The following is a 22,834-nucleotide window of genomic DNA, read 5'->3' as shown; positions in this document are numbered from 1 at the left end:
TATTAAAATCTGTTCAAGCCAAAAGCGAGGATGTTACACTGTGGGATGGGACGGGCCTGGTGCCAGAGCTGTGTGTTCTACATTATGTAAGGTTGACTCAGACATTCTTCAAGATGAACAAAGATCTTCTGACTCTCGTTTGAACCAGTGCAGACATTTTTTTCTCTAATCCATTGTGTCGCTGCCACAAGGTCTAGTACTGGACATCTTGTGTTTTGTGTCTGAGTGTTTTATTCAGCTCTAACATCACAATCAACAGTTGAGTCAGCCACACCCCGAGTTGGGGCGGTTCAAGCGCCTACGGCCCACAGGCCTGAGCGTTTAGTGAGTTAAATCTTGCTTTTAGAAATGACTAATCTACCTCTGTGGATCAAACATGTGCATATGTACTGCATGTGAGTTCAATAATAATTTCGCTCATCTTCGTTACTACTGACGCTGGAGATGGACTTGAATGGGATAGCGCATGAACTACCATCATGGACATAGACACTCACAGTCAGAGAACTACTAGTCCGTCTCCAAAGAAATGCACAAGCTTCCACAACAGCTCTACATTACAGTCTTGTCTCTTTCGTGGGCGACTTTGTGGGTCCTCGCCGGGACTTCTATCTCCTTGCCTACCAATATCATTATTATTCTGCAGTCCCGTGAAAAAGTTTCACCGTTGAACAACAACTAAACCAGCAATTGTTGTTCCCTGGAGGAATAGAAATATGCGACCTGCTGGAGGTACGCTTCAGCACTCGCCCATTATACAAACCTATTCCAAGACTTTACTGAAGTTCATATGCATTTCCGCTGGCTACATAATCCATCCCCAAAGAAAATTCTTAAAGAAATCGAAGGGTACCTGACAGATGCTCTCACAATCCTGTCCTGTAACACCGACCTGATCACTGACGAAGAACAAAAGTCATTCAGCCAGGAGTTCAGCAGGTGCCGTGCATATATTGTATTTGTCTCGTGTGTCACCTTCTCATTTCAGAAAGGCTCATAAACGTTCGTGTCGAATTGAACAAGTACACGGCGTACCACAGGTTGACTGAGGTACGAGATGAATGCAGGATTTTAAAACAGCACCTCAAAGTTTGGTCTCTTCCGCCTTGAATGACAAGTAATTGATGATATCCAATAGCAAGCATGTGCTACGCAACGGGAAGAAAACTTCAGGATGGGATTTCTTGCAGCAGCCGCAGGTACTTGAAATCACAGCTGTGTTTCAATGATGATCATAACTAAATCATGTCACTGCAGCATGTGAAGTACCCGCAGTGGATACTGGAACTAGGACGTCTCATGAAATCTAAGTCTTGTCTCGTTTGGTCTGCCTCGTTCAGAATTTCCCTTGAGACACGCTTTCTCTCAATACTGGAATGATTGATGGACAATAATAGATAGCGTGCGTATGTGGGCATATATTAGCATCTCGAAGCGATACCTATGATTGATTGCTCTTGTTACCCTATTTTGTTTGTCTCAAATGACCTACTGGTGTGAAGCTCCGGGCCGCAACTGACTCAGAGCTTGATCTTGACGGATCTAGTCTGTGACTGGGGTCGAATGTAGATGAAAATGCGGTGCGAGGTCATGGCGATGCGAAGATGTAACACATTGACCACCCAACGGTGTTAGATCGCGTTCCAGAAACCGAGACAATTTTGTCTCCGAGGGTCACGTCCTTGGACTACTTACGCGCAGGAACATTTAGAATCTTTACAGAAAGGCTCGAAAATCGCAAGACATCGTTGGCATTCAACGGTATATGAGTAATAGCAAATCTTACACCCTCACACTCAAAGTTTGCTCCTGACCTTTCCAGCAGCCTCGGCCAACTTCCGCCTCTTCGTCATCCTGCCCAGTAAATCAGTATCCTGCCATATCATTGAGGATTACACATACCCTGAATGCTCAATCACGCTCGGCTCCATGCCAACACCAACTTGGAAAGCACCCGTGCGCTCATCTAGAGGTACGTAATCACGTGTGGATGGGCCAAGGTAAAGTTGTCGAGGGCGCCAGATCTTGACTCCCGACGGAGAAAGCATCATCTGCATATAAGCGACTAGTGAGTCGGTGGGATGGAAGAAGACGAAGGGTATACGCACCTGTCGCCAATGTGCAACCCAGCCCACAACTCTGGGTACAACGAACAGGACTGGGAAGAAGTCCATCGGGAAGCCTACCCGTTACCGTGTTACACATTTTCCGTCTTCGTACAATGCTGGCACTTACCCATTGCACGGTAGATCAACCCGCTGATAGATGAAAGTCAAATCATGTCGATGATTGGACAAAGATAAATTTCACCTCCAGAAATCAACGTTCGGAGCTAACTTCCTCGATACGAAGTAATCATCCTTCAGTGCTGCATCATGCAGAGCCATCGCAGTATCAAGCAATGGATCACGACCCGTCCTTGATCCCAGTATCAATCCCACAGTTTCGCCGCAATGATGAACACTTACACAGCAAACACCTCATCAGCCACCTTACGGATGATAAATGAGCGCGGATCAGACTGCGGATTGCCAACAATCATCAGGACAGCAAATAGTAGGAGAATGACTACGCACAGTTTTATATACTCTGTGGCCGAATCCACTTAGCACCTTTTGGCGCTTCTTTACTGCTTCTAAAAAGGCAGGGACGTTCTTGGGACTTGATAAAGATGTGAGGAGACGGGAAAAAAAATAGTTGCTACAAAAACGGACCTGCCAATGGAAAGAAGCATCCGAATAACAGCTTCGTTCGCACCTCCGTGGAGTGGGCCGCTGAGAAGGGAGTTCGTCAGTATCGACATGAAGCGAAAGCTCATAAATGAACAAAAAATGTCAAAGTACGAGTAGAAGTGCATTAAAGGCAACTCCACCTCGAAAAGCCTCAGGAGGTAGGGTTAGTAGGGCGCTGAACAGTACTCACTATAGTGATGCACAACCTGCCGCAACGGCGCTGAACGGATCAGGTAACGACGACCCAGTCTGGAGTACGGTTGTTGAACTTGCGTTCATCTCGTGGTCGGCATGGAGGATAAAAAGGATGTCGAGTGCCTTTGCAAGAACAGGATGTGGCTTGTTTGAGTGAGACTCTGACAGGTGATCTGTAGGTGAGAGATGGTCGAGCTGGTAGAGGAACCTTGCGTGTGAAGAGTTCAAGATATAGTAATGCAAAACTAGTGAAATGGTCACTAACGACTCTGTATAGCTCATTCCTGTTGGAGGCACAACAAAATCACGGCCCTGGCGGATACGGTATGCCATGCTACATGTACTATTATCAGCGAACGAAGAAGTGGACAACTACTAGTACGCACGCAGCTAATGTGGTGGCTTTACCGATCAGCCTGAAGATTTGCCTATCCATATTCTGGAGTGCAGCAGGATCACCCTTGGCAGCTTTAGTGAACAAATCTTGCCCTATAAAAGGTCACTAAAATGAGGGAATACTCCAGGTCTTACTAACTCACCCTGCAGACTCGGATTTGCCTCCCCATAGTAGCTTCCCAAGTATGCAAAAGCACTTGTAAGCATCGACATGGGGTGAGCATCAGTACCTAAATGAGCGGAAGAATCCTTCTGCATCAGAATGTATTGGCCCGTGGAAGGAGGACCTCGCTAGTGAAGTGGGACTAATTGGGACGGGCTGGGCAACGCGCCATATATGAGGAGATAGGAAACCTCAAGGAAGCTAGGAGCGTTCGGCGAGTTGCTCAATTGGGTAGCCCCTACGGAAATTTGATGAGTGGTATAATGACAAGAGAAGAATGCGTGCGTACCTGTACCGCAATATCCCATTGTCGCCGTCAATGTATGTTATACGACTCTCAATCACGGCTGTGTTGAGAAAACCTCTATCAGCTACACGTAAACCGCGTTCTGTCTCGTCTTCGGGTCTGTCAGTTTGGACCCGGAGCAGCACGAATGCCCTTGAAGAAGTTCGCAGGAATCGAGTTGTGGGTGATCCTGCATGGTGTCAATCGAAGTCAAAATTCTGAGGAAGAGGGACGCACGGGACGGTGTATTCCTTCCCAGTGCGGTTGTCTACAACTCTAAGGGACTCGTCTCGCCTGAGCTCAGATGCAGGAAGTTGTTTGCCCATGTGAAGTTGAGAGGAGGATACAACCAGACGCTACTTAGATGGACGACACGGAACAACTCAAACAGGCTTACGTCGGACGCGAGCAGCCTTGTGATATTCGCATCCCGAATTCGGTTTGGTTGCTATTAGGTTTTACCGGATGACAGAGGCGCTGTCGATTTCACAAGCTTGCTTGCTAACGTAGTCCGACAAGGTCACACTAGTCACGGGACCGGGAACAATGGACGTGAAATTTCACATACTGACTTGGATGGCCTCTAGGCTCAACGCGGTTGCGACGCTCAGCGCCCATCGATAGCCAGTAGTAATACTCAGGCGCTTATAAGAGACGGTCTTCGCGCTGCCTCTTACGTATTTTTGTGACGCAATATATTTCATCACTCTCGAATAATCAAAGTCATTTGGAAATCTGACTCTGTACACCTGTTGCCCACTACTGCGGAAAAACATGGTATCATTCAAGGAGCGATCACCGAGCTCAATCACAAGCGCTGCATTATCTGTGCATGATATCATGCATGGTCCATCTTCCAGCAATCGTCGAGGGCCACTGTCACAGAGACACAGCTCCGCCTGCTCAACTTAAGAGCTTCAATTAGATTAGTAATACACTGTATCTTAGCTTGGCATGCCCAACGATAACGAAGAGACGTCGATACTTTGCAGCCATTCTATACTTACAAAAACGGATGTGCATGGATTTAATGCGCATGCGTAACACTACCAAACCTTCCAAAGAGAGTTTCTCCCACTCCGAGCCCCACCACAAGGGATAATATGAAACCTAGTTGGAACGTCCTGTCCACGCCCAACACATCAACAACTCGACTGAACAAAAAGAGCGACACAACGTACATAATTGTCAGCATGAAAAGGTAATTCAGCAGCAGTCTGCGCTACAAACATGACCCCACGTGAGATATCATGCGCAGGAATAAAGGGAGGAGTGAAGTGCTTTATGATCTAATGGGAGATGACCGAGTTGGTAGAGTATCGAGCTTGTCCGATGCAATGATAATCGCCCTGATCATGCGTAAGAAATAAAGTACACAAAAGAAGGAAAAGGATGTACTGTTGGCTCCAGTGAAATTCCATCACTCCTCGACAAGCCACTATCCAGCGCTCGATCATCGCCAACATAAACAGTGCGAAACATGTGCCAACCATGGCCCCAGAGCTCTTAGGAACCCAGCCAAGGAACCAAACTGTATACAGTCCTGTTAGAAGAGCTCATTGTATGTAGGTGAGAAGATATAACCCACGAGTGTCTCCTGGGTAAAGTGTAGATACGACAGCATGTTCCCTACGGCAAGAGTCATGCCATCATCCATGGACATAACCATACCATTGTCTGCGAGACAGATTTGACTCGAACACAAGAGATAGATCGCCAATGATTGCCAGTTCATATTGTAAGCGTTCACAGGTGTGCGCAGCAGGTCCAAACAACCAACTTGACTACCCGTGGGAACTGCCTTCCCCTAGCGGAACGACGTGGGGCGCTGACCACAATATAGTTGATCTTTCATGGGCAGCCAGTGGGTGGTAGATAGAAGATGGAATTATCCCAGATCGTCGCAAAAGAATCGAGAAAAACAGGGTGTCAAGACGTAGACAAATTAGGCTTCATGAGAACTACGCTCTCACTCATATTGGTCTGTGTCTTGACAACATCTGGATTCTGTTTCACCGTACAATTCTTGTTCCAATGTATGAATGTCGAGTGCACGATTTCGAGTTGACTTGACATGCAAGAGGCGCTGCAAAGGTCGCACACAATGTGCATTATGTTGTTGGGCAGGTTGACAGAAGTGCAACTTTATCACGACAGCCCATTCGTTCCCAAGTAAATCGTATATCTTGCAGTCGAAGACCTGTAATATTCTGCGCTAATTTGGCGGAGCTTTGAGCTGCAAGAAGTCGAAGGAGATGCAAAAGTGGTGGCAATTGAGAGAGCACAACTTGATCTTCTTAGTGAGGCATTTTAGCGCATCGTGGGAATTTGGTGCCCAAGCTGTCCCTGCGTTGCAAACTGCAAAAGATATTTCAGATGTTCTGCCTAGCTACGGAGGTGACCACTATTTACTATGTGCAGGATGATCGATGAATAACAGAGTTGCTTGCATTTCGTAACATCCAATAAATCAAGCAAGCACCATGACGAAACTTGGAATGGACAAAAACAAACACCCCTAGTACAGACTACCCGCCCATCACAAAACAATCAGATCGAGAATGTCCTTCACTAAACGCTACTGTTATTTTCTACATCGATACGGTCCTGGAAAGCAATTGAAGTCATAGTGCTTGTTGTATCGGAGTCTGCCACCAGTTTTGCATGATATTCTCGAACACTGAGGATGAGGCGTGGACCCAGCACAGACAACTGCATCGTCGCGGAGATTATAGAGAAGCCATAATAAATCTCAACATCTGGGATTAATATGTCCTATGGAATTGATGAATCATGGGCGCACACAGTTCGGTGACAGATCGACATACCGCCAAGAGTGTTGGACAGAGTAGACCGATATTGAGGCAAGCAAAAGCAAAAAAACTAGCACGTGCAGAACGTGAGCGAAACAAGAGAACTACATCCAAATTATGAGCTCACCCCGCAAAGTAACCCACATGAGTTTTCATTAACACTGTGAAACAGTCCCCGATAACACCTCTTGTTGGGTGTCTTCGCAGTTCTCGGAAGTGTTTCACAGCGATCCAGACTGCGAGACACAGTGCAAGGATTTCCCATACAGTGACAAGTATCAGACTCATGAAATTCACAAATAGGGAATCTCCCGGATAGTCTATGGTGCAATGATAGGTGCCGGAGAGAACAAGTTCCTCTGGTACTTGGCAATGAGCCTGATGCACTCGAACATTTCATGCATTATTAAAGCTTACCTCCTGAATCCTGCGTCATTGTTATTGCGACCATGACTGCATTGGCAATTCTGATGGCCAGAAAGATGACAACGAGAAATATCAGCACCTTTCTGGATCGTTGATACATAGCATGCAACCGAGCAATCATGATGACTTGAATGATATTTCAATCAAGTCAATATCGCGAAGGTGTATAGCTCACCGCCCAGTATTACATTTACAACATCAAACGCCCAAGCAATAGCGTCGGACATGATATGGCCTGATGAATCCAGTAACATTACTTATCAGCTTCGGAGGATCACAGGCTCGCAATAAACTCACAACTACCATGGAAATCATTATATTAAACCAACGAATTCTGCGAGAATCTCACTCACCCCTATACGGTAGTTCAGTTGTTCAGGCGGGAATGGAAGGCATCAGTGTGGAATACTCACTACATCTGTCGTCGAAATCGTCGGAATACTGACTGTATGTTCCCTGTTACCAGAAAGAAACAGAGCCCATGCGAGAAGACATACACAACATCCTGATCCTGTTTGTGAGAGATGGGTAATGAGCGCAACACCAATGTTTCAGACGTAGAAAAACGTACATAACAAATCCTATTCCAAGATATCGTGCCTAGGATACGTTCCTGTCTGTACAACTTGCTAACCATGCTTGAAAACACAAGCTACATACAATGAGATACAGGACGGTCATCAGGGACCACCGTTGCCTCTGACGCGAATGAGTTCTTGTATTTTCACATCGGTCTTTTAATGTGGCAGTGCGCTCACCCAGACCAGTTCCACCTGTAAAACTGTTGTCACCAAGATGGTTGCTCCTGTCATGGTGTCGACATACCTCTTGTCCAAATGTAAGTACTAGAATCCCATAACGTCAGTGGTCTGTTCATACTGAATCTTGCTCACCCCAATCGTATATTACCGCAGCACAGGCGGCAACTACGAAACCGCAGTCAGTTTTGATAGAGTCATCATGGTCATCGTGCAGCTGGCTCTGAACAAACCTGCAAAACAGCTGAAAATAATATCTGCATTGATGAATGGCCACCAACTGGCATCGTTCGAGACTACAGTCATACTATTAGAGGTCGGGTGAGCGAGCAGGGGAATCATTTGCTAGTGGACGTATATGTAAGCCTGGTTTACTGCGCAACAGTAGTTGATTGAACACCGCACCTTATTTATCTATATTTGCTTCGATGTCTAGACGTCTACTACTTATACCAGATGCAGCAAATAAGGATTTCAGTGGTTTCTTGATGGGCCTGGCTTAAGTTGGTCTGACCTACGAGGGCTTGGCCCAAAGGACCTCAGGCCGGGCCCGATGCATCACTACTGTAGTTTGCTGATGTGTGCATAAAGCTCAAGCGCCCAAGCTTGTATTGGATGTGGACCGAATTTTGAGCTGCATCCCAGACAATTTTGCAAGTCGTCTAACGTGATTCATTGAAGCTAGCATGGCAGAAATACAGAACACATGAAAAGAGCAGACAATTGCACAGCGATAAATGTCCTTGGAAGTGAGGAAGAGTAGAATGCGACATATCAGCTTTATAGGAAACGACGATAAACCAATTGCCATGGTGATGATTTCGAAGAAAAGGTCCTCAACGTGAGTTAAAGCTTCATAAGTGCGATTATGTAATGTTAGCCACGGCGTCCAAGTTTCGGGTGCCCCCTTAATGTCGAGAATCGTGTATACTCTTCGCTGGATTAAATACCCCTATAGACTACCCGCTCATCGCAAAACAATCAGATCGAAAATGTCCTGCACTAAACGCTACTGCTAGTTTCCACATGGACGCGCTCTTGGAAAGCAATTGAAGTCATAGCGCTTGTTGTATCGGAGTCGGCCACGAGTTTTGCATGATATTCTCGAACGCTAAGGATGAGGCGTGGTCCCAGTACAGACAGCTGCACCATCTCGGAAATTACAGCGAAACCATAATAAATCTGAACGTCCAGAAAATACATGTCCTGTAGAATTGACGAATCATGGGCGCAATACAGGTCGGTGACAGATCAACATACCGCTGAGAGCGTTGGACTAAATAAACCGATATTGAAACAAGCAAAAGCAAAAAAACTAGCACATGCAGAATGTGAGTAAAACAAGAGAACCACATTCAAATTACGAGCTCACCTCGCAAAGTAAATCACATGAGTTTTCATTAACACTGTGAAACAGTCCCCGATGATACCTCTTGTTGAGTGTCTTCGCAGTTCGCGGAAGTGCTTTATAGCAATCCAGACTGCGAGACACAGTGCAGTGATCTCCCATATAGTGACAAATATCCAAGTCAAGGAACTCAGAAATAGGGAATCTCCCGCATAGTCTACGTTGCAATGATAGGTGCCGGAGAGAACGAGTTCCTCTGGTACTTGGCAATGAGCCTGATGCACTTGAATATCTCATGCATAATTAAAGCTTACCTGCTGAATCCTGCGTCGTTGTTATTGCGACCATGACCACGTTGGCGATTCTCATGGCCAGAAAGATGACAATGAGGAATATCAGCACCTTTCTGGATCGCTGATACATAGCATGCAACCGAGCGATCATGATGACTTTGATTATATTTCAGTCAAGTCAGTACCACGGAGGTGTGTAGCCTAGTAGCTCACCGCCCAGTATTGCATTTACAACGTCGGACGCCCAAGCAAGGGCGTCGGTCATGATAAGGCCTGATGAATCCAGCAACATTAATTATGGGCTTCGGAGGATCACAGGCTCGCAACAAACTCACAACTGTGGGAATCATTATATTGAACCAATGAATTGTTCGAGAACCTCACTCACCCCTACACAGTAATTCAGTTGTTTGGACGGGAATGAAAGACATCAGTGCGGAATACTTACTGCATCTGTCATCAAAATTGTCGGAACACTGACTGTATGCCACCCGTCAGAAGAAAGAAGGAGATTCTATGCGAGAAGACGTACGAAACATCCTGATCCTGATTGTAAGAGATGAGTAATGAGCACAACACTGGTGGTTTAGACGTCGAAACATACACAACAAATCCTATTCCAAGATATCGTGCCTAGGATATGTTTCCGTCAATACAACTTGCTAACCACACTTGAAAACACAAGCTACGTACGATGAGATACAAAATGGTCATCATGGACCACCGTTGCGTCTGCCGCAAATCAGTTGCCATATTTTCACATCGTTCTTTTCATGTGAGAGTCCGCTCACCCAAATTAGTTCCACCTATAAAACTGTTGTCAGCAGGATGATTATTCCTATCATGTGTCGACCTACCTCTTGTCCGAATGCAAGTACTGGGAGTCCCATAATGTCAGTGGTGTATTCATACTTAATCTTGCTCACCCCAATCGTATATTACCGCAGCACAGGCGGCAACTGCGAAACCACGGTCAGTGTCATCACGGTCATCGTGCGGCTGGCTTTGAACAAACCTGCAAAATAGCTGGAGATAAGACTAGCGTTGATGAATGGCCACCAACTGGGATCATTCGAGACTACAGTCATACTATTAGAGGATGGGTGTGAGCGAGCAGGGGAACTTAGTGAACGTATAATGATCGCATTCGTGCTTGATATATCGCCTGTCAGCACTTACATAGCCGAAGTGAGATTTGAGGCATAATATATTATTGACCAAAATGTTTCAGCATGAATGTAGAAAGGAAATGTGCATCCAGAAATATACCGATGAGATCAAAATGGAAGTCGTTGATAAAATTGGAAAGCAGCGACTCACGCGGAGTGTTTCAACGCCCCCAAAGATCGAACTATTCGTGATTTCTGCAACGTGCTAGTACGATATTGAAGGTATCTTTGCTACAGCAGAGATCCCACCTCAGCTCGTCAATGATATCGTTTCATTGTTCAAATGGAGCTTTGAACAGCGCCCAATTGGTAGGTTGCCCTGGTAAAAAAACACTTCTCTCAAGGTCAGCAAAGTTTTGACCTTGAGAGAAATCTGCTCCAGTTAGTACAAATGCGCCCAAAAGTACATGTCGTATCCGATTTCCTGTCATGAAACACGATCAACGCGTATAGTGACAAGGACAGTTGTATAGGGAAAGACCAAGATTCAACACATACTGTGAGGTAGCCGTTCCTTCTACTGCTGACTCAGAGCGCTTGTACCGTGCTTCGCGTTGTCCTCAGGCTTTCGAACTCCGACATTAGCCTTTGCACGTATACTACATGACCTTCTGTGGGTCAGACTGGTCACGAGTTCTCTATAGGTTCCAAATGTCTTGGATGTTGCAATTGCGGTGCAGTCCAAGTTCAAATGTCTTGGATTTGCACCGCAGCTGTTTGACTTGACTCCTATCTTACTTTCCTTCTTTCATCATGTCAACCAGGACTTACCCCGCATTCTGCTCCCTCAACCAGCCTGAACCAGAATTGCTGTCAGTGCCGGTCCAGGTACCTATTGGCCAGGCCATAAATACATATCCCATCTTTGATGAAATAGCTTGGCACCAGAATCTCATGGTCACACTCCAACTTTTTGAACATTCCCTTGGTGGTAAAGCGCCATACTACAGCAACGCGGCTTTTCCACCGGTTGGAGATCTTCCATTCATCACTCAGCAGAACATGTCTCCTGGCGAATCATCCACTCCAGCTCGCAGGACCGTTTCTCCTGAGGGATCATATCCGACTCACGAGCTGGCCGGACAAGTACGATCAAAACGTACTCAACCTCGCGTTGTTCATGCCTGCGATGAATGCCGCAATAAGAAGAAAAAAGTGAGCAGTGCCCATCACCATCATATCCGGCGTACCTCTGACAACAGAGCTCAGTGTTCCGGAGAGCAGCCACTGTGTCTCAGTTGCCAAAAGGCAGGAAGGGTCTGCACTTGGACACCCATAAAAACCTCGAAAACTCGCCCGTGTCTTAACCATGGTGTGGCCAAGTTGCGTCGACCACCATCTTATATAGGCGAGCAGAACTCCATGACTAGTAGGGAGCTGCACATCGCCGCACCAAAACCAATATATCCCATCAAGCTTCATGATATGCAGGGTGCAGCTACTTTGGCATCTGCCATGCGGAATCCTCAAGCACCGAACTCGCCTTTGGGAGTTGGGTTTCCGGCGCATATAGCCACCCGTCAGGATGTTGACTTCGAATGGAGTGACTTGGGTTCATCTGACTCTAGTCAGGAGTATATTCTGCCGCCTCCCACCTGCACTCCATGTTCTGGCAACATCTTGTCTGGTGTGCATTCTCTTCACCCGCGCCAACAACTGCGCAATGAAGATATTTACCGCCGGGCCCTTTCTGGCCAGTGATATCTGGCAAGACACATTCCTGTCAGTATTCGTTTGCCCTACTTTGGACTGCGGTATGGACGCTGTCGCACTTTAGTGATCGTTTACGTCATGGAATATGGACATGGATATGGATACTTATTACACATACGCTTCTGCGATATGGACATCGCACGGTCATAGACATTTTGCTGATGTATATGAAAGAATCCCAGAAATCGACTGACCTCGCATTTGAATCTATGCGAGATAAACCCATTAGCTCATCTCAACATGCTCAGTTTGATTTCCATCTACTGACTTGAGGGTGCAACACTGAACGCATCCTTACCATAACCCAAGATTCGAGTCAATCGTACATGAGAAACGTTTTGAATATGAGCTGAGCTAGATTCGAGCCTACAGTTTGATTATGCGTATGTGGTAAATGATCGAATTCAAGTCACGACCAATAGAATTCACGCTATTATATCGAAACGACAACACCTTGGGAGCCCCGAAACATGCATGCTATACTACAGCGACTCTTCTCTATGCCTTTCATGTTCCAAGCCAACCTCCATCGATATGGGTGAAACAACCTGAATATCAACGAAACCAACAGGTAACTATGATTTTGCCATATTAGTAAATCATCGCCGTATCTCGAATCACAAAAAACCACTCACCCTCGTTAAAGTAAGCCGATCTTGTTCTAAGAAAACCCTGTCAAAGTGGCGCATCGAGAAAGGCTCGGCGCAGACAGAAGCAATGTAAGGACGGTTAAAGGCCAGGTCTTCATCAAAGCACGACTGAGCAAACCGACCAGGCTTGCGTATCACAACTTCCGGTGAATCGGGATCGTGTGTATTTTCTGAGCGAGCAATGAGTCGCTTATTGAAGTCCCAGATGTGTATGTAGAAGTTTCCCTCGGGGGAGAGCGCTTCCACCCTTTGACCAGGTTCAGGAGTATGATCTAGAGGAAGGGCATATGCCATTTTGCTACCGAACACACTGATTCGATGGCTTGGATGATGCGGAAAGCACCATGTATACTTGGGTCCCCAGTCTGACCACGGAATCTCAACAGGCGTCTCTGATCGTATGGCCTTTTCTGAAAACATGGCCATGTCAATGACGATCATTACGGGCCATGAGATAGGGAGAATTTCCAGAATCATAATTTGTGACTCCGGAGAGGGCACGTAGCTGGGCATCAGGCCTGGGTGAGCTACTGTACCATGGAACGATGGGGAGGCATAAACAACACAGTATGGCAAGATGGATGTCGAATCTGCAGATAGATAATGGCCAAGTCTCAGAATCGGCAGGAGATACGTGGCTCGACATCGAGGTGAGCCATCAAGTCCTTGTAATGTGTACGAGAGTATATAACCTTTTGAGTTGATGATAAGCATCGTGTGTTTGTCGACTAGATGTAAATTTGTATACAGTCGCTCTCCTAGTTCCCATAAAGCATGCTACTTGGACTAAGCGGCAAAGTTTTCAAGAGGAGAGTGGACTTACTCTTTTGACATGTCCTTTTCTCCAATCTATGACTTGTATGAACATGTTGGGCGTGAACATGTCCCCTAAAGTGTGTTTCGTGTGATAGAGCACAACTATACGATCTCCACAGATTGCAGGCCTACTCAGAATATGAACAGCGTAGGTATCAGGTTCACAAGTATGTCTGCACTCCAACGAAGTGCACGCAGAGTCCGGATGCGGGAGCTGGGATGAAGCCAGCCAGAAGTCGACCCAAAAGATAAGTTGATCTTGCCGAGCATCGTCCCAAGTCAACGTAGGAGGCGATGAAATTGCAACTACAAGATCCTGCAGTGGGTCGACAACAACTGAATGCCTAGTCAAGTTGTGTGTGTGTGACTGTTGGAACAAGCCATCCTCAGGCCACATTTGAGGGGGTTTGGTCTTTTTCTTGCAGTCTCGAATCAAAAGATCGTTCATTCTCCACACCCATAAAGTCCCACATTTCACGAACTGTGGCTCCATGTACTGTTCGTCTCGAGTAACCGCATCTTGAAAAACGGTATTGACATGGAAACCAGACCGCCACAAGGATGCCAAGTTCTTGAGCGAACACATCTTGCTGGCAATGCCGATGGAGTCTGCGTTCGTAGAATCGGTCTCATTGAGGCCTTGTGCATAAAGCTCAAGCTTGTATTGGATGTGGACCGAATTTTGAACCGCATCCCAGACAATTTTGCAGGTCTAACGTGATTCAGAAAGTTAGCATCGCAGAAATACAGAATACAGGGAAAGAGCAGACAATTGCACAGCGACAAATGTCCTTGGGGGTGAGGAAGAGTAGAATGTGACATATCAGCTCTGTAGGAAGCGACGATAAACCAACCGCCATGGATTTTGACGAGAAAAGGTCGTTAAAGCTCCATGGCAACTTCCATGTGCAATTATGTAATGTTAGCCACGGCGTCCAAGTTTCGTTTCGTTACAAGTACTTATAATTGACCCCAATGTCGAGAATCGTGTATACTCTTCGCTGAATTAAGGTGCAACAAACCATGATGTCCGCTTCAAATACAATATACACGTGGTATCGTGAGCTTTTGCTGTACACATCCTCGCTCCAGACTAGGTTTACTCGCTCGCAGCCTGCTTCTTCTCTCGTGAAAGCCAGCCTATCGTCGTGACCAATCTCAGTAGGGAAAAATAGGAACAAAGAAAAATCTCACCTCTCATTTTCTGATCGTGAGCCTTTTGCCGTTCACGGTCCATCGCTCTCTGACGCGCAAGCTCTGCGTCGGCCATGGGCGCCTCTGAATGATGAATGTAAGTAGTACATATTCGTAGGTCAACAATATATCCCGAAAGAGAATTCAAAGAACGACACACCGTTGGGAGCGACCTTCTTGATCTCGTTGAGAGCTATCTCAGCTTTCTCGAAAAATCCAAGTTCTCCAAGGGCCTTTGCTTTTCGGAAAAGTGCTTTAGAATTAGATGCGTTTTTGCCCAGAGCCTACAAACTAGCCTAAGCGAGAGATATTTGCGTTGGAGGGCAACAAACCTTGTCAGCAGTATCCACTGCCCGCTTCCAGTTCTCTTGTTTGATATGGCAGGCAGACATATTGGCGTATACTTTCTCCAGAATCATATCTGCCTGTCGAGCAAAGTCCTCCTGTTACCTTTTATCGATCGACGGACTTCGGGTTCGTACCTCAGTCGTTACATCTTTTGCACCAGCAGCTTGGTCTACTGCTGACATCGATGACGGAGACGATGGGACAGCCAATCCAAGCGATTTAAGGGCGTTTCTGGAAAATTCAGAGTTCGTAAAGTATGAACATGAGTTAACATGGTGCAACCATACTTATCGATGCCGTGAAGATACAGAAGCGTCTTCACGTAGTAGCTACGTTAGAGGTCGTCTGTACATCATACAAGTCTTTGGTCATATCCTCACCTCGTGGTACGATCGCAATGCTGTACGCGATATAAGGATCACCTACTAATTAACAATGCCAAAGATGCGCTACTTACCACTCTTGACATCTCCTACTTTGAACGCAGCATCACCAGTGTCTTTCTTCGAGCGCGCGGTGGCTAACTTTGACTCTACAGTAGATAATTCCGCTTGCGTGGGTACTTTGACGTTTGCATCGCGGAGGCTATCCTGCACGACACCAGGTGATGAAACCGACTCTATGATCTCCGAGGCCTGAGTAGTTGAGATAGAGGTATCTGGAGTTGACATCGTTTGGCGAATTAATGGTAGGATAGAGAAATTTTAAGAGTAGTGATTGTAAGTAGTAGGAATTTGGGAAATCGAAAGGCAGTAACTGACCTTTTAGTCCCTATCAGCTCGGATACTGCCGAGTCCCGACAAGGTCAGATGTAGTAACTGACTGCTTTTGAAACATTACATTGTCCATCATTCGTACCGCCAAAACCGAACTCGTTGCAGTTGATCACCAGTGGTGCCGAATCCGTCTCACGTGGATACAACACCTTGCAGTATGTTGCCTTCTATGCTTGTACTAGTACTACTATCGTATCGGCGCCAGTCTACTACTCGGGTGGTCTTATGTCCCTCGAATGCCTCGCAAACTCAGGCCCGTCTCTGTTCAGCTCAGTGGTTTCCTGTGTGTATTTGGTACTCATTCCGGACCAAAGCTAGTTCGCGCTTGATTTTGTTCTCACTATATGATCGGTTTCACGTCCGGAAGCGCATATCCTCTTTGGCGCGCGGGACGAGACATAGCTATTCTGACTGACCACAATGCCTACAAGGACACCATATTTACTTTCATCGAGTGCAGTGTTATGTATACCAGTAGTGTTGTGGTACTTACTCTGCACGAGTTTGGCAGCCGAAGAACATAACTCAGCTGACCGCTGGATATCGATGATACGAAATCACAAACAAATACAGACTAACTTGTCAGATTCTTTCAACCCTCCGTCCTCCAAGTCCAGAACGCTTGGTTCACTCCTGACCCTCTGTGCGCAACCTCCGGGACTTCGAGTATATTACACACTCGAGATATTGGTAACCGACAAATTCGACGACATCCTCAATTCCAGGCCAATCTTCTAGCTGCCAGAGCATCTCATCTTGAAGACACCCGTGCAAAACCTCCTCTTTACTATGGACGGGAAAACCTGAGTCCCTGAGAGTCCTCAAAGCTGTCTCCACCCAATCGTGGCTGTTCCAAATGGGACAATTTCGGAAGACCTCAATTTTTGCGAGGATCGCCCCCATTCTGGGGAGCTTAGCCTCAGAGACTCTTCCAAGATAACAACATCCGCGATAGCCTTCCTTGTTTGCAAGGGGCTGGTCCACTGTCATACGAAAGGTGTAGGTACTTTGATCTCCTACGATCTCGTAGGTGTTGCCAACACCTGGACCAGTTTCAACATAGAGTGCCCAGTGAAGCGGATAGGGCCTAAGGGGTTCTTTCTGGCCTCGCCAAAACTGGACCAGTGCGATCCTATAGTATTGAGTTATTTTAATTGGCTATGGGAATCGGTAAGTCACAGTTCGCTGGATTTTACGATATTGTGCTCACCGCGAGTGTAGCACACACATGGATGTTATCGGACATTTTTGAAGGATGGCTGTAGGACAAAATCACAGTTCGCTAAATTTTCCAACAGTGTCTCCACCGAGAGGGTAGGAGAAATAGATCAAATGCGGGAGAGTATGTTTGAGTCCTCCACCGATGGCCTGTATTTTATACTCAAGTCCTAATGGACGTTTGTTTTGAAAACAGCTTCGAAGTGTGCATACAACATAACATGCCCATTGTGCTTGATGAATAGTGGACCACAATCACCTTCCCGATCGATCCGCCGTACAATACCCCATTCAAATGCAGATGTATGGCCTTTGCCTACTAGACTAAGTTCAACTAGGCTGCAAGCCACACCGTGTGTTAATCTCCGCTCATCATTGGCACAGATCGCATGGTGAATTGCACTGAAATCAAGATGTTTCGCACTCGCACGGGAGTCTTGTAGGCTTCTAAGATTTTGACTCGTTGACGACCCTTTTTTACTCTTCCAATTTCTGTCCATTGGGGTGATACTAAAGGACCCCTACCCTCCCTATATATCTCCGGACTCACGAATGAGGGTGACCCCCGCTACTTTGCCATTTTACACGCGCAGTCTGTCGAAGACGTGGCGATTCTCTTCGAAACAAGGATTTTAAACTGAAGCGCGTATTAGACCGTCCAGAGGGTCCCCCTGCGTATGGCGCGCACGCCAGCGTTCATCGCAAAACACCCAGGTGGACTTAAAAACATGTACTTGAATGGATTTGGCCTGAAACTTTTTCATGTATTCAGTTCGAGCAATAGGGGTTGTTTGGTTGCGAGACTTTCAAATCTAAGCACATTGTGGCTGGCCACGAGCTTAGTGTTGTATTTTTTAACTCCAAGGAGAAGGCGTGGCCCTACTAGTCGAAAGTTGAAACAATTGCATGAGCAAGAAGATTTAGATTGTGTCCTTCGAATTGGTACTAGCCCATTCATGAAATATTATCATCGTATTCTCGACGAGATTTAGCGATGTCTCTTCGTCATGCAAGGTCTCTTCACAAAAAGATCACATTTTCGTATGATACAACTTAAACTAGGTAAATGCAAAACAAAAATTATGTTTCGTGTTCACGCTGTAACACGACTGTACCTGGAAAGTCGACCCTGCGGTGAGATTTGCCTCTAAATCATCTCGTCGTAAGGTCGGCGGGGAGCTCTGCAGGGCAATATTTGGACGATCTGTCCACAAGTTTGGATATTTCTGAGAATTCGGTGGATATGAATTGAAATTGAAACTTTTTATTGGCTACGCTCATCACAATCCAAAGTGAGGTTATTTGTCGGTATTTGGCTCGGTTAACAAACGCTTCAAGCTCGAGGTTCGCGACATCCCCCGCACAATTCAACTCTACCTGCTCACTGGAAATTACACAAAAACAAACGGATACGCGATGGCACTCCTCGGCACGATTGCTGGTTTCTCATTATTCGGTCTTGCAGCTCGTTTCGGGCAGCTCGCAATAAAGAAGAGAAATCTCATGGAGAGTGCGTGCCCTCATTCACCACAACATTTATTGTGCTATAGGTATGATACTGATGCTGACGTCGTGAACAGACCTCGGCGGACATGCGCTGTCAATGGCCGCTTTTGGTTACGCTGGATATTGGGCATATCAGTGGGACGAACGTGCGGCGGTTATGCTTGCGCAGAAGCGTGCGGAGATCACTGAACGGAGAGAACGGAAGTTGGCACAAGCTGCGTAATTTATTAAGATTTTGTGGTGTGGAGGTGAGTTCGTGGTTCGTGATATTTTTTTATGATGTTGGCTGAATTTTGGCTCGAAGGTTGATCGTGACGTACGAGGGTTACCAGCTTCGTTTATGGAGTGTACTGTGCATATTAGGTATCTTTCGACGCTGCGCTGGATGTTAGACCTTGTGGTTATTAAGCCATACTATCCTCCATATCGAAAGGCCACTACAGAACCTCACATTTATCCTACGTCGACTTCAGGCCACAAAATACTTCAAATTCAAACTTGGTGCCAGTGCATTGAACATTTTGTGATGGGTCTACTTTCTCGATATTTTCTGCAGTCTGTAGCAGAGACCAGTGGGGTAACTGTATGTGTTCATGCTGTCCCTCCTTTGGTCCCTGCTACTATGCACTCGGGTGTCCATGTGTTTCCACTGCTTCCATCTGACTTGGGCAGTAAGGTGAATTGGGGCATTGATTATCGGATTTTCAGAGTTGCACATACCCTGATCTAGGTGTTGGAAGATTGACATAGCCTGCATATTAGGATTACTAGACTGAGCACGGACTGAAAGCTCAAACCCAACCGAGTCCAAGGCAAGAGGCAGCGGCTTATCTATCGAGGGACTGATGTCTATTATCATCATGAATCTGCTGCACCAACGAGGAATGCGTGTTAGGATTCCTGATACCCACGGTGGACACGCTCAGGCCGGTTCACCAGGAAGCTACTTCCGAGCAGTGAGTTTTCTATGGCACCGAAGGATTGGATATTTCGTCCATAACTCGATCTAGATGCCCCTAGACCGTCACAGCCCATGAGGTGAGCTCACTACTTAGGTCGATTCAGCACGAATCTGCTTCCATCGAACTCGAGATGTGATTTTTCTCGACCTTCCCTAGTGCCAAGTACCCTATGAAGTTCTAATTAACGCTGCCGCTGCTTCTAATCCCAATCTATGGTGATCTAGACCTGTACTATTCTTCGCATGTGGGAATATGATGTGGGGTACAAGGACTCCATAGGAAAGTTAAATGCCCATATCAGCTGCCTGCGCCCGGACAATAAGTTTCGCCGTATAGATAGAAGGGCGGTAGTACAAGTACCGCCGGTTTGAAAAATCATTGTACGTATAAGTCACAAGGCTTCTTGATTTAATACCACGATCTGCTTCGGTCGGAGTTGTCGGACCTAGTAATTATCTTTGATTATGTAATTTTATGCCTCATGGTCATTGTTTCTCCCCGGACGACGACGACGAGGACATTGTCGGTGCCATTCGACGCGTTCCCTAATCAATTCGATGCCAGTCACTCATTTGATGTCTGCTCAAGTTTCACCGCTCGCTCTCATCATCCCCCGTCCACATATTCCTAGACCGCGTCCTTCAACAAGTTCTTTCATTCCTTCTGCTCCACGGACTCCTTCTCGTAGCCCAGTCGCGTCTCATATTTTCATTTCGCCCCCAGCTCCAAATAGGAACAGTTGTGATTCATGGAATAGCTCAAACTATGATTTTGACGACCCTAGCTTGGACTGGAAGGAGGATGAGGTTAGGTTACTTGGCAGGGTGTGTTGAACTTCGCTTTTCGCCAAGTAACTCACCTAAATTCACCCCAGACCTTGGATGCGCTACCTTCTCATCTTATTACACCTTTCAACGGATCAATTCCGCCTCCGAACCTTCTTGACAAGATTGCACGCGGTATAACTGCTGCCAAAGGCCCGAATGACTGGCCCCATTCCGTCACCGCGACGCGTGCTAAATTGCTTGACCTGGCCCGCGCAAGAGCAATAGAGGAGCGGAGGAAGTCCATCATTGACGAGGACGTTATCTTTCTCAGCGGCAATGTACATCGTCCGGCAGATATGAGCAAATGTGCTGAGCGCAACGATACTTCACCAGACGTACTTCAACCTACCACAAACACTCCTAAGCGTCACCCACTATACAGGCAGTCCAGCATGGATTTCATGACCGACGCGAAAGCTGACCATAACGAGAGCATTGCTCGGTATGTCGTTCCCTCCGATCTATCCCCTTATCTGATTATACGCAGCCTTTCGCACCGTCTCCAGCGACACGAGCACACTTTCCACCACCCGTACCTACGTCCTGTTCATTTGCGTCGTCCAATGGAACATTCCCTTGCTCCCTCGACACCCAGCTCATCAACGCTTAATGCCTCTCAGGGCAATATTCGAAAGTCTACTGCGTCCTCGAATTCGAATTCCAGCTTTGGCACTCCTGTTTCCACATCAGCGCCTCTTCGTCCGTCCTCCCTGCGCAGATCGTCCACGTTGACCCTTGCGAGCTCTTGCGAGATGCGCGTGGATCCGGAAGGTGACGGCGAGAATCTGTTCAAGATTGCCGAATTTCGCCATAGCGGAGGGTATCCTGATGCAGCTATTATTGGTGTAAAGGTCAAGAAAGTTCCTACGCAGCCCCCTACTCCAAGGACACCATCAACGAAGAACGTCAAGACACCCTATTCAAAAACAAAACCTAAAGTCCCCGCTCTATCCGTAATCTCCCCGCCAAAGACACCTCCATCCAAATCTCGAGTGCTACCCACCACCTCAATCAAAGCAGCCACACCCATCAAGCAGCCTAAATTCCGCAAGGGGCACGCGCCTTCCTCATCCATATCCTCTGACGAAGAGGAGAAAGTACGTTCTCAACGTGCGAAGAAGCCCCGTACGAGGGAACCTTCGTGGTCGGTAATCGCATCCTCGGACGCACATGCACGACAGACTCTGCCAGTTTTGGCACCAACGCAAATTACTACTACATCGTCTGTGCATAAGGATCAGTCCAAGAAACGCGAGTCGGGGCGGAGTACTTTTTCACTGCCCAAGGCTTCCTCCAGCTCGTCTGATAATGACAATGAATTCTCGACGGCGAGTGTAGAGACTGCTGCAACTACCGTCTCGCTCTCTACACCTGCCTTCCCCGTGCCCGTACCGAAGGTGAAACCCAAGCCAAAGGAGACGGCGGAAATGAAGGTAATGACGAAGCCAAAGCCCATCCGCCGTAACCTCATGCGCAACCCCTCGATGTTTGGTCCTGAACTGCCGTGTCCACAGGCGACTCCATCGCCTCCGTCGCGTATCCCGCTGTCGTCTCCTATCGGATCTCCTGTTGCAGTATCCCTTGCATCTCCCGCGACTGCGCCTTCCCTGTCCCCGAGTACACCTGCTACACCTCTACTCGCAATCCAGGCGCGTCCACGCACGCTTCGCCGTGCTGCGCGTAGGATCTCGTTTGGGAGTTTGAGGGCTGCGAGTCCTGTTTTCTCTGGCGAGAGTGGGATGGTCACGCTTGGGAGTGCGTTCCAGCTTGCTTGATTTCACTTTCGATGGTTTGGTGTGAGCAGTGCTCGCAAACATCTATCTTCGATGCTTCGATTTTGATTTTCTCGTCTCCTTTGGCTTCATCTTTGTATATCTTGGATTCGATGTACTTGTATTTTTGTCGATCGTTCCATCTGCTTCATCTGATGAGTCCTTTTGATTTCTTTCTTTCCCCCAGTTTTTCTTTTTTCTCCGCTTGACGTATTTCCTTATTTGCGTCTCTTTTGTTCAGCATTCGCAGGTTGCTCCTTACTTATGGTTGCTTATTTTTCTCAATCTTCTCTTGCTGTCGTTTTTTTGAAACCCGACCTGGTTTTGGTACTTTGTTTACATTTTGTCTTGTTCGCCTTCACCTCACTCTGACGTCCTTCCTATTTCCTCCGCTTATCCCCTCCCGCCCATTCCTTCGCTCCTGACCTGTCTTTTTCGTTTTCCAATCGTCAAAGGTATGTATCGCATGTCTC

The 22,834-nt window shown here is 46.8% G+C and overlaps 8 protein-coding genes across 8 annotated transcripts; 3 read left to right on the top strand and 5 right to left on the bottom strand.

The window, feature by feature from the left end:
• Nucleotides 1-1,731: 1,731 nt before the first annotated feature.
• On the bottom strand, nt 1,732-4,270 carry F5891DRAFT_1064601 (citrate synthase-like protein). The gene is made up of 17 exons (XM_041363062.1): nt 4,010-4,270; nt 3,907-3,962; nt 3,776-3,884; nt 3,640-3,687; nt 3,554-3,610; nt 3,467-3,519; nt 3,314-3,416; nt 3,193-3,261; nt 2,923-3,135; nt 2,715-2,774; nt 2,577-2,661; nt 2,469-2,521; nt 2,311-2,418; nt 2,236-2,258; nt 2,109-2,182; nt 1,903-2,051; nt 1,732-1,854 (listed from the first exon to the last, which is right to left on the bottom strand). Exons 1-17 carry the CDS (start codon nt 4,096-4,098, stop codon nt 1,797-1,799), a joined length of 1,407 nt encoding a protein of 468 aa, XP_041219419.1. The 5' UTR covers nt 4,099-4,270; the 3' UTR covers nt 1,732-1,796.
• A 529-nt stretch (nt 4,271-4,799) lies between these two features.
• On the bottom strand, nt 4,800-5,441 carry F5891DRAFT_1131133 (CTR copper uptake transporter; the record flags this gene model as incomplete). Its single annotated transcript, XM_041364631.1, has 5 exons — nt 4,800-4,896; nt 5,003-5,052; nt 5,077-5,096; nt 5,148-5,303; nt 5,357-5,441. 5 exons carry the CDS (start codon nt 5,439-5,441, stop codon nt 4,800-4,802), a joined length of 408 nt encoding a protein of 135 aa, XP_041219418.1.
• Nucleotides 5,442-11,168: 5,727 nt separating this feature from the next.
• Nucleotides 11,169-12,474, top strand: F5891DRAFT_1064554 (uncharacterized protein). Its single transcript, XM_041363061.1, has 2 exons — nt 11,169-11,734; nt 11,789-12,474. Exons 1-2 carry the CDS (start codon nt 11,333-11,335, stop codon nt 12,278-12,280), a joined length of 894 nt encoding a protein of 297 aa, XP_041219417.1. The 5' UTR covers nt 11,169-11,332; the 3' UTR covers nt 12,281-12,474.
• A 155-nt stretch (nt 12,475-12,629) lies between these two features.
• On the bottom strand, nt 12,630-14,651 carry F5891DRAFT_1064550 (uncharacterized protein). The gene is made up of 4 exons (XM_041363060.1): nt 14,529-14,651; nt 13,766-14,470; nt 12,928-13,719; nt 12,630-12,867 (listed from the first exon to the last, which is right to left on the bottom strand). Exons 1-4 carry the CDS (start codon nt 14,616-14,618, stop codon nt 12,775-12,777), a joined length of 1,680 nt encoding a protein of 559 aa, XP_041219416.1. The 5' UTR covers nt 14,619-14,651; the 3' UTR covers nt 12,630-12,774.
• A 206-nt stretch (nt 14,652-14,857) lies between these two features.
• On the bottom strand, nt 14,858-16,058 carry F5891DRAFT_1281868 (uncharacterized protein; the record flags this gene model as incomplete). Its single annotated transcript, XM_041370505.1, has 8 exons — nt 15,758-16,058; nt 15,681-15,700; nt 15,588-15,616; nt 15,435-15,531; nt 15,285-15,377; nt 15,113-15,236; nt 14,953-15,036; nt 14,858-14,898 (listed from the first exon to the last, which is right to left on the bottom strand). Exons 1-8 carry the CDS (start codon nt 15,969-15,971, stop codon nt 14,858-14,860), a joined length of 702 nt encoding a protein of 233 aa, XP_041219415.1. The 5' UTR covers nt 15,972-16,058.
• Nucleotides 16,059-16,703: 645 nt separating this feature from the next.
• Nucleotides 16,704-17,322, bottom strand: F5891DRAFT_1195864 (uncharacterized protein; the record flags this gene model as incomplete). The annotated part of the gene is made up of 2 exons (XM_041368204.1): nt 16,704-17,234; nt 17,287-17,322. The coding sequence occupies 2 exons, from the start codon at nt 17,320-17,322 to the stop codon at nt 16,704-16,706; spliced, it is 567 nt and encodes a 188-aa protein (XP_041219414.1).
• A 1,388-nt stretch (nt 17,323-18,710) lies between these two features.
• Nucleotides 18,711-19,023, top strand: F5891DRAFT_1195863 (uncharacterized protein; the record flags this gene model as incomplete). The annotated part of the gene is made up of 2 exons (XM_041368203.1): nt 18,711-18,804; nt 18,875-19,023. The coding sequence occupies 2 exons, from the start codon at nt 18,711-18,713 to the stop codon at nt 19,021-19,023; spliced, it is 243 nt and encodes an 80-aa protein (XP_041219413.1).
• A 1,168-nt stretch (nt 19,024-20,191) lies between these two features.
• Nucleotides 20,192-22,607, top strand: F5891DRAFT_742196 (uncharacterized protein). The gene is made up of 3 exons (XM_041373054.1): nt 20,192-20,586; nt 20,637-21,031; nt 21,077-22,607. The coding sequence occupies exons 1-3, from the start codon at nt 20,320-20,322 to the stop codon at nt 22,362-22,364; spliced, it is 1,950 nt and encodes a 649-aa protein (XP_041219412.1). The 5' UTR covers nt 20,192-20,319; the 3' UTR covers nt 22,365-22,607.
• The last annotated feature ends 227 nt before the right edge of the window (nt 22,608-22,834 follow it).

Source organism: Suillus fuscotomentosus (assembly GCF_016647785.1).
Source record: "Suillus fuscotomentosus strain FC203 chromosome Unknown F5891scaffold_89, whole genome shotgun sequence".
NCBI lineage: Eukaryota > Fungi > Basidiomycota > Agaricomycetes > Boletales > Suillaceae > Suillus > Suillus fuscotomentosus.
The sequence above is the reverse complement of the archived record's forward strand: the minus strand, read 5'-3'. Positions and strand labels throughout refer to the sequence as shown.